Here is a 13,132-nt window from a genome sequence, read left to right on the forward strand (position 1 = left end):
TTTATTTGAATTCTTAAATTATTATTATTTTTTTTTCTTCACAGTCACAAACTCGCAGAACCCCAAGTCTATCGAGTCTCACTTCCCAGGATTCCAGTATTGAAATTTCAAAGCTTACTGATAAGGTGCAGGCTGAGTATAGAGATGCCTATCGAGAATATATTGCCCAGATGTCTCAGTTAGAAGGGGGCGCGGGTTCCACAACAATGAGTGGCAGGTCTTCCCCACACAGCACATATTATATGGGTCAGAGTTCATCCGGGGGCTCCATTCACTCTAATCTAGAACCGGAGAAAGGGAGGGATAGTGAACCAAAGCCAGATGATGGAAGGAAGTCATTTTTAATGAAGAGGGGCGATGTTATAGATTATTCCTCATCAGGAGTTTCCACTAACGATGCCTCACCCCTGGATCCTATCACTGAAGAAGATGAAAAATCTGATCAGGCAGGCAGCAAGCTTCTCCCAAGCAAGAAGTCCTCAGAAAGGTCAGGTCTCTTCCAGACAGATTTGAAGCTGAAGGGAGGTGGGCTGCGCTATCAGAAACTTCCAAGTGATGAAGATGAGTCTGGGACAGAAGAATCAGACAATACTCCACTGCTCAAAGAAGACAGAGACAAAAAAGCTGAAGGGAAAGTAGAGAGAGTGTTGAAGTCTCCAGAACACAGTGCGGAGCCTATTAGAACCTTCATTAAGGCAAAAGAGTATTTATCAGACGCCCTCCTTGACAAAAAGGACTCATCTGACTCGGGAGTGAGATCCAGTGAGAGCTCTCCCAATCACTCCCTTCACAACGAAGCAGCTGACGACTCCCAGCTTGAAAAGGCAAATCTCATAGAGCTCGAAGATGACAGCCACAGTGGAAAACGGGGAATACCACATAGCCTGAGTGGCCTGCAAGACCCGCTTGTAGCTCGGATGTCCATTTGTTCAGAAGACAAGAAAAGCCCTTCCGAATGCAGCTTGATAGCCAGCAGCCCTGAAGAAAACTGGCCAGCGTGCCACAAAGCCTACAATCTGAATCGCACACCCAGCACTGTGACTCTGAACAACAACAGTGCTCCAGCTAATAGAGCCAACCAGAATTCTGATGAAATGGAGGGGCTTAGGGAGACGCCCCAAGTCATTTTGAGGTCTGGTTCCAGTTCCCACTCAACTGCCATTCAGAATGAAAATCTAAAAAGCATGACGCATAAGAGAAGTCAGCGTTCAAGTTATATGAGGCTCTCAAAAGATTCTTCAGAGCTGCACGCAGTAGCCTCTTCTGATAGTGCAGGCTTTGGAGAAGAAAGAGAAAGCATTCTTTAAGAAAAACAAGCAACTTTAAGAAAAACAAGCAAAAGTAGAATAGTGTTACTATAATCCCTGTGACAAGACTGACCTGAGTTTTATGGTGAATCCATCCACGCACTTCACCTGTACATTTCACTCAAATAATTAATGGATGAGAAGGTCTTTGGTAAAAGAGACATACACTATACAACAGAGGGAAGTATAAGATAGCCTGCTTCATCTGCCAGCCCCCGTTGTCTTTGTACTTAGAAGCTTAAAAACCCAATATTGTTATTGCACCTTTTGTTGGCATATAACTGCAAGACAAGATCTGAGTATAAAGATAGGTCAGAAATAGTTTATTAAATATAAAGGGCTTAATTCGCCAACAAAAATTAAAAGCTAGAGACCCCTTTCGTAGAACATTCATTCATTAAATATTTGAGGGAAGACATGTTAAATGAACCAGAAGCACATTTTGCTCTTAAGGGGTGAAACATAAGAACTTACAGCTTATGGAATAGCCTAGAGACTAAAGGTTAATGCTCTGTAAGTTGCAAACCGGTGTTCTGTATAATAGACAAATTGCTTATCAAAGAGTTTTTAAATTTTAAGTAGAAAATATAAAGAGGGCTTTAAAAATTGGTAAGAATGTGAGTCAACAGTGCCCAAAGTAAAGCCCCAGTAACTGGGTCATTGTGAGCTGCTAGGAGAGTGGCCCGTGGAGAGGGGCCGATCACCTTCCTATGACCTGGATGCTCTTCTCTCCAGGTCCCAGACCTGGCTTCAAGCACCATCCACCTGCCCGAGAACCCGCCCGGGTCTACTCTGTAGCTCCTTTAAATTGTGTGCTCAGCTTTCCTTAGTGAGCCGAGCGATAAGAGGAAAAAAATGAATTCTTTCTCTGGGAGAATCAGGGAGATGTGGATAATAATAGGCACTAAAAATCTTTATGGAATGGGAGACTGAGGACATAACTACAGCAGCAAGGTCAGTGACCGCTGACAAGTGACAAGGAAATATTCAGTTAGGGAAAATGAAATCATTGCCTTCTATACCAGGGCAGGGCTTATCTGCTTCATCTGTTCCCAAATCAGCATGTTAATTTTTGGGGAGGATCATAAGGAATACTTGTAGACAAAAGTTTAAAGACATGTAACAAAGAAGAGTAAAAAGAAGATAAATCTGGGTGTGACTTTTCATTTACTGTTAGCAGAGTTAAGAGAATGATCACATTTAAGTATTGTGTGGACTAGAAATTTACCCTGGCATCATGCATTGACATTTTTTGGGTCATTTTAACATAGCTTACTTATGTAGAACAATTTTGGTAGTATATCTTCAGTCACAGATAAAATTGTAGGTGGTGAGATCATAGAGGAGCAGTTCCCTAAATTTAGTGTTTACATTTTTGATGTTTTTCACTTACTGGATTTTTAATATGCTGAATAGTTTATCTACTTGACCAGTCGTTGCATTAAAAAGTTGCTCTTTTGGGTTTCATTGCCTTGATGTTTGAGTGTAATCTAACATTTTCATAAAGTGTTTATTTTGCATGACCTGAACAAATGTTTTAACCAGTTAAAAAAGAAGGCAGGATGTTGTTGACATTGTATGTTGAAATGTTAACATTTTAGTACTTACAGTGTTTATTAGTCTGCAGTATTGTGTAATTAGTAATTATTTCGGGGGCGATACTTTGTTCCTTTTCAGGTGAGTAGGTGCAGCTTAATATCACTGTAGTGTATTCTTTATTCTGTTTGTAAAGTTAATACCAGAGTATTAAGTGTACAGATAGATTTAGAAAACAATAAAAAAAAGTTGCATGCTATTCTGAGTCATGAATTTTTATTCACTGTAGTGGCGATGATTCACAGTTCAATTAAAAATAAAAAAGTAATTTGTGTGTTTGTTTTGTCAGAGGTCTAAAGTTCATTAAAGATGTTCAGATGCAGGTAGCAGTCGTGCAGCTGGCAGGAGTGTTCTGAGCTGCTGTCTCTAGTCTTTCCGGGAGAGCGTGGCTCAGGGCCTGAATGGTGCCTTTGTGAAGCATTAGTGCCCACGTCACAGCTCTGTACCGTGCATTTCTGTAACTACAAGAAGTAGGTTTTCCAGATCCTGGGAGGGTATCAATTTAATTGTTGTATGAACATTCTGGAAAAGTTTGCTTTTTCATAGTGTTTTAGAAATTGACAAACCAGATGGGTTATTGAGTCACACCATCATCCCTTTGATTCTGTGTGTCTATGTGCATGTGTATCTGTATCTATTTATAATCCATAGCTCAGCCTAACCCTCACATATGCAAAACTCTGTTTTAAGCTGGGTGACAAATGATAGAAAAGAGAAGTGGTGCTTAAATTTGCTAGTCCCTTAGATTCTGCCTCAGAGTCTTGCCATGTTTTATAAACTGTTTTGCCTTTACTTTAAGCCACTGATAGTTCTGTTCATGTACCATAACGTTAAGCCAGATCCATTCACCGTGGACGTGTGGAGTGGTACCTAGGAGGACAGCCTTTCAGTAGGAGAGACTAGAAAAGAAGCTGTTGCTCTCTCTCAGTTGATATAACTTTCAGGATGCTGAGCGTTTAAGGATCAGCTCTCAAATTTGGAGGAATGTAAAATTCATAATAACCAACATTTTCAATATTAACAGGAAAACTTGTTTTTGTCTTATATTTTTATTTATTTGAGTTTTCTATAGCAGTCAGAATAATTTTAACTGCCTAGCCAAATAATTTTAGAAACTTACTTGATAAAATTCTTAATCTTAAATTGAGGACTCTTTGGATCACTTGCATGTTATAGTTCTGAGTGAAATATACTTGTAATCATGATTTTTTTTCTTACAAATACTAACCATTAGAAAATACTTTCGAATGAAGTTACATCCTTTATCCTTCTGGCTAAAATACTAAATTTAAAAGGTTTTAAAACTACATAGATTTTGGCTGTACCAGGAATTCTCAGCCTATTTAGAGCTTAAAAATCCCTGAATTCCTGGCTAACCCTTGAGTAAATCAGCGTAACTATCAGGAAAAGAGAACCAGAGGGCACTGTGCCCTCTACGGACGAGTGACATTGAGGGAGGAAGCAGGTAAAAGGGAAGGAGCAATGAAATTAACTTCTTTGACAAACACTTGACACTGAACCTCTAGGCTCCTTCGCCACCTGCCCTTCTGGAACCGTGCTGGCACGTGGCAGAAGGGAAGAAACAGCCGGACAGCCCGGGAGCCTTTGTTGCTTGGGGTAGGGGTGGGGCTGGACCAGCCTGGGCGGGCTGTCTGGAATGACTGCATTTTTAAGTTCCAGGTTGTGGTTCCCCTTGCCCTTCCCTACCTCAGAATTCTGAACATAGACTGTAATTATGCAGATGCATTGAAAAATAGAAAGAAATTGATCTATAACGGAGATCCTGCACTTGGATGGTCTTTCAATGGCTCATCACTTGAGAAAGGTTGAGAATCCTTGGTTGAGACTGATTAACTAGAAAGAGAATTGAAAGAAAACCTTACATATTTTAAACCCTTTCATGCCTAGGAAGAAAATGCTGCCCTTGAGATAGCTAGATCTTCAGAGGGACCCGGTTTAAGCTAAGGTATGTAAACATTTAGTTTTCAAAGTAACTAGTTTTAAGCCGCCGTTGAAACAGTTCTCACCAATTAGAGAATTTACCTTCTCACCACTTTAAGAAATAGAGTTAAGTAAGAAATATCTAAAACAGTTGCTAGAAATCAACCACTGTCACCTACGTGGTCAAAGCTTTTTAAGTAAAATTACTGGTAAAGCACCACCTTGGTTAACACCAAGTCTGCTGTGCCCAGGTCTGTGGGTGAGAGGTTTCCTAAAGGGGTTTCCCAGCACTTGGAGCAGAAAACTCTTTGAATAGGCCTGGCTGGCTATGTGGTGAGCTTTATCCTGAGTTTCCAGTTACAGTGAGGCATTAAGAAAACAAAGAATTTGTGAGAATAAAAGGATCAGTCAAGAAGGAAGAGCAATTATTTCCAGACTATTAGTAGGATGATTCCTTAAACGTCAATAAAAATGCCAGTGATTTGACCTAACTGGAGTGAGGACCAACCAAAATTGGCCAAAAATGTGAATTACAATAATACTATACAAGAAAGGCAGTGTGACTGTTTTAAAGTCCACAAAATATTCTGACAATGCCTATACAGGATGATCAGCAGTCATCTGTCTACAAGGAGTATGCTTAGGTCCTTAATCTCCTGGGGTTAATGTGCTTGATGTAGGGTTATTTACACCAGTGATAGATACTACGAGCCCTTAGTTTTGCCGGGATTTAACAAAACACAAAACAATCTATCAAACAATTATTAGAACTTGAATAAATAAAACTTTACTTTAAAAAAGGGTATAGAACTACATGCTCCATATTATTCAAATTGAGTTGTTTGAAATAATTAAGATTGTCTTGATTGCCCACTATCATTTTCTAATTTTAACATATTTCATACTTACTTACCTCATTTCCTTTCAAGGCAAGAAGGGCTCTAGTTCTTAGTACCCGCTGCCCGTAGACCATTCCTCCTCACAATTCGGTTACCTTCCCCCAGTTGCTGGCTCCCTCACCAGGCACAAGGGGGTAATGAAGATTCTGTCTCTACCACTCAGTACGCCTGCTGTCCAGTCGATTGGAGAAGGGAGACTCGTTCACCTCGGCCAGTTTTCTTTGTTCCAAGTAGTTGTAAAATTTGAATTCGTTTTAATGAAGTGTTCCTTTTATAAAAGTTTAGATAGAAGCCCAAATGTATAGCAAAATGCATGTAAATAAACTCTACATAACCTGACATTTCATATCTTATAGCATCTTCTTGATCAAATGTCTAATAAAAATTTAGATTGTTATTTTCAAGTTACCATAGTTCCTGACACTTGCACTTTTGAGCTGTGTTTCTGAGAATTTGTAGACGGTATATTGTTATATTTAATGTGAATTTAACTTTTTATTTTTAAAGAATTTATTTGCTTTTTGAGTTCTTTGTGTTTTTTTCCCTCTATCTTCTACCTCGGTTCTTTTCTCTCTTTTCGTGTCTTAAGTTTTGTATTGGTTGTCATGTGTTCATCCATTTTACCATAAAACATTCTTCAGAGCATTGGGATGGGAAAGAAACCTCAAGGAAGGCCAAATCCTGGATTTCAGATAGCCAGTGGACATTCAGTCAGTACTTGATGAGTGAATAAGGTATACCTAAACTAGGAGAGTCTGCCCACACATTGTAAAAATGCTGAATTTGAATGCCTTCATACTGTGTGTGTGTCTGTAATTCCTTACAGGCCCCGTCCTTCCCTATCACTTTATACCCACCTGCTACCTGTCTGGCCCTATAAGCTTTTCAGCTTATGGCTCTGGGAATCTTTCAGGACATAATACCATGCTTTGTTAAAAACTCTCAGGGAAGAGTATCCACAGCCCATCTTGCTAAGTGCTGTCATTTTAAAGTGCTGGGCTATCTGTTCTACATGGATGGATTTTAAAACCGCCTGTGTGCCTTAAGCCCTTTGTTTAGTCCTTTGTGGAGATGCCCATCTTATAAATTAATATAGTTATAGAATAAAATTAAAATGGTTCAATCCTGCATTTAACTGAAGAATATTGAAAATATTTTTAGGTATAACTTAGCTATGGTGAGCATGTTTTCTCTGAGCCCAAATTGGGATAAAACATTATAGTGAGGATATTTAACATCAGGACCATCCCCCCAAATCTGATATGTAGGTTTACCCTTTCTCTAGCTCAGCTTTTCCACCTTTTTTTTTTTAGTTAGTTATTATTTTCATTGACCAGCTCTCATTGCTGTCTCTCATTCCTTATCTGAGGTTGACCACTCTGATAAACTTGAACTAGGATTCATGTGTCATACTGGGATTCTATACTGACTTTTATACGTGAGTGGGCCATTGTGGGTTCATTGAAAATTTCTTTATTAAGGTAGACTAAACACTGTAACAACAACCTCAAAATCTCGTTGACAACACATTTGAAGTTTACTTCTTGTTCCTGTAACAGTTCAGTGTTACCTAAGTTGGCAAAGATTCAGGGACCCAGATTCCTTCATTCTGTGGCTCCACCAGCCTCCAAGGCTTCAGAGTCCACTGCCCCATCTTCTGTGTTCTGTCAATATGCAGGGGAGGAGAGAGGGTGGAGGACCGTGCATGAGAAGTGGCGTCTGCCCATTCCATCGGCCTTCCTAAGCCCCCTGGTCGTGCTGAGGGGCGAGGGAGGCTGGGGAATTCGGTGAACTGCATGCCCCGGAGGAAGAGCAAACATTTTTGTAGTTCATAGGCATCTGGCCACTTAGGTACTTGACATGGATGATCCATGGCAGACTCAACACTGTGACTCATCTTGTGTTCAACTGTAGTAGCAGTGTTTTTTGAAGACATCTCTTTAAAATTTTGCTTTTCATTCTGGTAGGGAAGTCTGTTAAAATAACACCTAACCTGTCAGAGTTTTAGGATTTTAGGGTTTTAGGGTAAGGTAGTTTTCAATCAGCCAGTTCTTTCCTTACATCCCCAGAAACTTCGCAAATTTCTAATATGGAGCAGGTTGCAGGAAGAATTAAGCAAGGTTGGGAATGGGGAAAATAAAGTTTCACAACTTCTCTAGAACCCTTTTTGTAATCCAAAGACTCAGGCCACCCAGACTCCCTGACTCTTGGGATCTGGTGGTAAGTAGAGACCTTCCGTTACCACCAACTCTTTCAGCTTTCTGCCTCCTAGAGCAACGCAGGGGCTCTGGGTTCCTCCTCCTCGTACCTGGCAGACGGGGCAGGACGTGGTCCCTGGGAGGCTCCTGCCCCCAGTGCAGGAACTGGTAGTTGAAGAGAAGCTAAACTTATGTTAGGGGCCACTCCTGTCCAGGAAATACAGCTCCCACCCTTAGAAGGCAACGGGAAAATTAGACTATGTCTAATTTTAGACTATGTCTAAAATGTCTACCATTTTGTTTTTAAACAAACCCGTCTGCAGTCTAACGCTGTTGACCACTTTCCAGTTTTTTTCCGACTGGTATTTCATCAATTCCAGGGTGCACATTTTTCACACTGTGATTTTTCTGAAATATAAGCCACAGCATCAACGGCAGCACTTTCCCCTCAATGTTTCCTAAAGTAACGACAGATCCTGCAGTTGATGGAGTCTTGCTTGGATTGATGAAACGTGATACTACTTTAATATTATATATGCCATGGTCACGTTGAGTTGTGATCTTTAGCAATAGTAATGGACTCGTGATGATTTATGTTCAATTGACCCCCCAAATTCAACATTTTGTGTTGAATATTTGTTTTATCAGTTATTATTCTGTATTCATTTGGGATATTTAAAGTATCGTTATGCATTTGTTATAATTTAAAAGTTTACATTTATTGAACACATAATGTGCCTGACATTTTCCCAAGATCCCTACATGTATTAACTAAATTAGTTAATCTTCACAACAACGTCATGACTTAATTACTACTATCCTCAATTTACGAATGAGAAACTGAGAGAGAGATTAGGTAATCTCCCATGGTCACACAGCTACTAAGTGGCAGAGCCATGATTCAAGCCCAGGCAGTGGGGTTCCAAAATGCCCTCTCTTTATATTACAGTTATCTTCATTGTTCTTTAGCTAATTGGGGACTTTAGCGAAAGTCAATTCTTACATTTTTTTCCAAGATGCACTTTAATTATAGCTTTATTTGCTGTACCATCACCATTGTCTTACTTGTTTTAAACCAGGGTTTGGGGTTTAAGAAAGATAAAAGTCTTTTTAAAAATCTATATCCATGTAAACTGTATTTATAGAGAAAAATCATTTTTTTAAACATCAAACATCTTTGTTTCTACTAGTTATTTTGGAATGATGTTCATTTTTTGGTTAAAAATCTACTTTTCATGTTTAACATCCTTTATCCCATTATTATTCATGAATTAGACCATTACATTAAAGTTTGTACATAGTGTTGGATATATATTTTTTACTTGCAGTCTTATTGTTATATGGCTTTCGTATACAAACACTTGCCCTTCTATATGTCTATTCTATTGTCGGTATTCTGTGTTAGATTACAATCTTAAATACCACTATATGTATTTTTTGTTATATTCTATTACTAAATAGTATTAATGCTTAATAATGTTAATAGATAAGTAATATATGTCTATTTAAAAAATCATTATTGCAGTAGAGGTTTTTTGGTTTTTTTTTTTTGTTTGTTTGTTTTTAATGATTCTGGTCACTGTCTCCTAAGAAGAAAAGAAAAGAAAAGAGGCAAAATGGAACTCTTTGTCTTTCATAATGACAACTAGTCACTAAAGGCAAGAAACCAATAGACACATCTGGAATAGTGGATAGACAGTGGATCGAGATGGTGGTAGGTGACAGTTCAGTTTAATATAATCATCTGCCTAATAATTTGCGTGCTTACTTGAGCCAGACACTGTTATAAGCACTTCACATGGATTAACTTATTAAATCCTAACAAGCCTATAAAGTAAGTGCTATCATTGTCCCTAGTTTACAGATAAGGAAACTGAGATGCAGACGTTTAACTTTTACATGACAACAATGCATTAGGTTTTTGTAGCTGTTCCCTAAACTATTGGTATTATTGCCATTATCTTAATTTTGAGAAAACTGAAGATTTGGGAGTTTGAGAGACCTCTTTCCCTCCCACCCCCAAGGTCACTCAGCTAGTAAACAGAACAAAGACACCAACCCTGGTTTTCTGACTCCAAATCTGATGATTTTTCCACCACGGTGCTGACTTCATTTCCACCAGTACACCCATCACCCTGTCCTACATGGGCCTGTGGTGCTTCTGTTTTCCGTGTTCCATTGTTGTAGACAATATTAGTGCAGAGGATTAAACACATCTGAGTCTTCAGGCTCTGGATGTGTCCTGGGTTTTCCCACGGAAGCTCTATCTCCTTCTTCTGTCTTCTCCCCGTGAGCCCTGCAGCCGCAGTGCCAGGCAGTAAAGGAGTCCAGATCTGCAGGCCATCTGGGCCTTTATTTAAATCCTTGTGTATCTTGAAACGAACCCTCTGTCTGGCTCTGCTGTCCTCACTGACCAGATCTCCTAAACTGAACTCTGTCCATTTGGTATAAACATAACCATCGCAGCATGTTTAAACTGGTGCTGGGGAAGGGGTGTGTGTGTGCACGTGTGCCCGTGCATGTGTGTATTTAAATGTGACCTTGCCAGATAGCTGATTTGACCCATCACTGAAATGGTGGGTCGGTTGGTCAATACGTCACAGGTGAAAGAACACAGAAGTGAGTCACAAGGCTGGAGTTATGGATGGCCTGGCTCTGCTGTCTATCCGATGGCCATGTACTTGTCGGCTCTAGTTTCTTCATCTATTGAAAGTATGTGACGGGGCTTCCCTGGTGGCACAGTGGTTGAGAGTCCGCCTGCCGATGCAGGGGACACGGGTTCGTGCCCCGGTCCGGGAAGATCCCACATGCCATGGAGCGGCTGGGCCCGTGAGCCATGGCCGCTGAGCCTGCACGTCTGGAGCCTGTGCTCCACAACGGGAGAGGCCACAAGAGTGAGAGGCCCGCGTACCACCAAAAAAAAAAAAAAAAAGTATGTGATGGAGGAAAGAGGGCTTCCTCCCTTGATAATGGGTACTACTTCCCCACTACCTGTTATATGTTAGTCACTAGCTCCCTAATCTTTGCAATAATATTGAGAAGCAGATACTTTTCCTGTCTTACAAGTGGGGAACTAAAGCTGAGAGAAGTGAAAAACCTTGCCCAGTGGCTCACAGCCATTTTGGGTTAGAGCAGAAATTTGAAGCCAGGTCTAACACTGAGTTAATGTATCCCCAGCTATGCCTTTTTGCCCCTCCAATGATGTATGTGAACTCAGTTTGCAGCCATTTAGGTGGTACTGAAGGGATAAACATGAGCACATAGAGTGAGAAGAAATCTTTCTGGTCATTTAGTCCAGCCCCTCAAGTTTACAGATGAGGAAATTATAAAGTGGTTGTATTATTACAAATATTTTGGTGCTACATAGGATGGTTTGCTTTCACCCCACTTTTAGCTTCATTTTATCTTTGTCTTAGCTCAGGCTTCTGTAACGAACAAACATAGACTTACCATAGGCTTATAAATAACAGAAATTTGTGTCTCATTGTTCTGGAGTTGGAAGTCCAAGATTAGGGTGCCAGCACGGCCGGGTTCTGGTGAGAATCTGCTTCCAAGTTACAGACCGCTGACTGCTCCTTGTATCGTGGTATGGCCGAGAGCAGGGGTAGGGTAGGAAGTGAGCTCTCCCGAGACTTTTATCAGGGCACTAATCCCTGGGGGCTCCACCCCCATGACCTCACCTTAGAAGTCTCTCGTGTGTGTCTCTTCTGGAAGTGCCCCTCAAATACCACTGTCTTGCCTTTGTGATAATCATTTCTTTGCTTACCTTTATGCTTTTTACCACTTATATATGTATGTATCCTTGAACAATTTTACCTGGTTTTGAGCTCATATCAATAAAATCATACTGTTAGTGTTTATCCTTGACTTGCTTCTTTCATTAAACGCTATCTGTGAGGTTTATCCCTTGTGATGTACATAGTTGCCATTCATTACTTTTCACTGCAGAATAGTATTCTATTATATAAACATGTATAACGTATCTATTTACCTTATTGGATACTGGGTTGTTTCCAATTTTTATTGCAAGGTTTGTATGAATATGCGTTACATGTCTCCTGTTGTACATGTGTAAGGGTTTGGAGTTTTTATTACAAATTTCTGGATTTGAGTTATTTTTAAAGACACGTGTTTCTGCGATCAGAAGAAAACTGCAGAAAGAAAAGACTCTTTTGGTTTATCATATCTCTAAACCTCCCCAGGGGTACCTCTATGTCTGGACTGCTGCAGCAATCGTGAAACCGTAACCAAGGTATCGGGAGCTGGGAGTGAGTGAACACAAGAGACTGTCATTTGGAAACAGACTAAAATCGGGACCTTTTATTTTGGGATGATGCAAGGAGAAAACAGCTGTGATGGAGGCCCTGCCACCCTGATGGGTGTGATGAGGGGAACGTGCACGTGCCCAGCAAGCCCTAGATTCTGACCGCCCTCTCCTCCGGCGCCAGCTGAACGTTCCCACCCAGATGTCGGCCGTCGCCTCACATACAGCTTGTCTAAAACAGAGCTCAAAGCTGTCCCCCAGACCAGCTCTCCCGCTGTGGTTGCCTCCTTGTCACTGGCACCATAATTATCTCCATTACTCAGGCTCAGAAGCTGAGTCAATCTCCGCTTCCACCCTCTCTCCCATCCCCTCGCCCCATCAGTCATCAGGCTCTTAGCTCCCCTCTGTAGCGTCTCTCCAGATCATCCCCTTAGGGTCCCTCCACCTTGAATCTAGCCACCACCATCACCTTCCTCTCCCCTCTCCCCTCTTCATTCCTGCCCACGAATGCTGGTGGAGCCTCCGAAACGCAGAGTTCACCTCCGGCTCATTAGTGGCGCTGAACCCCCTGTCATTAAAAGTATCCAATTCTAGTAATCTTGGATGGACATTCAAGGCCCTTCAAAGTACGGTCCCAAGTTATTCCTGTGCAAATGGATTTCTAAGCTAAAGTTGTCCGCTCACCTCGTTTTTCCTGACTACTGCAAGGATCTTCAGGAAACGAAACTCACAGATGGTCCTTATTTTTGTGAGTCTGTCCCCACTTCGTCCCATGCTCAGGTGCGTGCTCTTTTCTTCCTCACGTGCTACACTTTCTTGGCACAATATCTTCTATTGAAGTATAATTGTCTGGGGTACCCTTTAAAGCTTATCACAACCCAAGGGAGCGTCCACTTGTACCTTCATGCCTGCAGCCACTGCCGTACT

General features: G+C 40.9%; 1 protein-coding gene across 4 annotated transcripts in view; it reads left to right on the forward strand.

Moving 5' to 3' along the window:
* Window positions 1-3,102, forward strand: part of KIDINS220 (kinase D interacting substrate 220) — a 91,022-nt gene extending 87,920 nt beyond the window's left edge. For all 4 annotated transcript variants that reach the window (XM_081254291.1, XM_081254293.1, XM_081254292.1 and 1 more), the window contains one exon: window positions 45-3,102. In XM_081254291.1, the coding sequence (XP_081110417.1) occupies window positions 45-1,307 (1,263 nt within the window). In that variant the 3' untranslated portion in view covers window positions 1,308-3,102. The remainder of the gene's footprint in view (window positions 1-44) is intronic.
* The last annotated feature ends 10,030 nt before the right edge of the window (window positions 3,103-13,132 follow it).

This window comes from Mesoplodon bidens (assembly GCF_964165515.1).
Source record: "Mesoplodon bidens genome assembly, chromosome: 14".
In the NCBI taxonomy this organism is placed as follows: Eukaryota; Metazoa; Chordata; class Mammalia; order Artiodactyla; family Ziphiidae; genus Mesoplodon; species Mesoplodon bidens.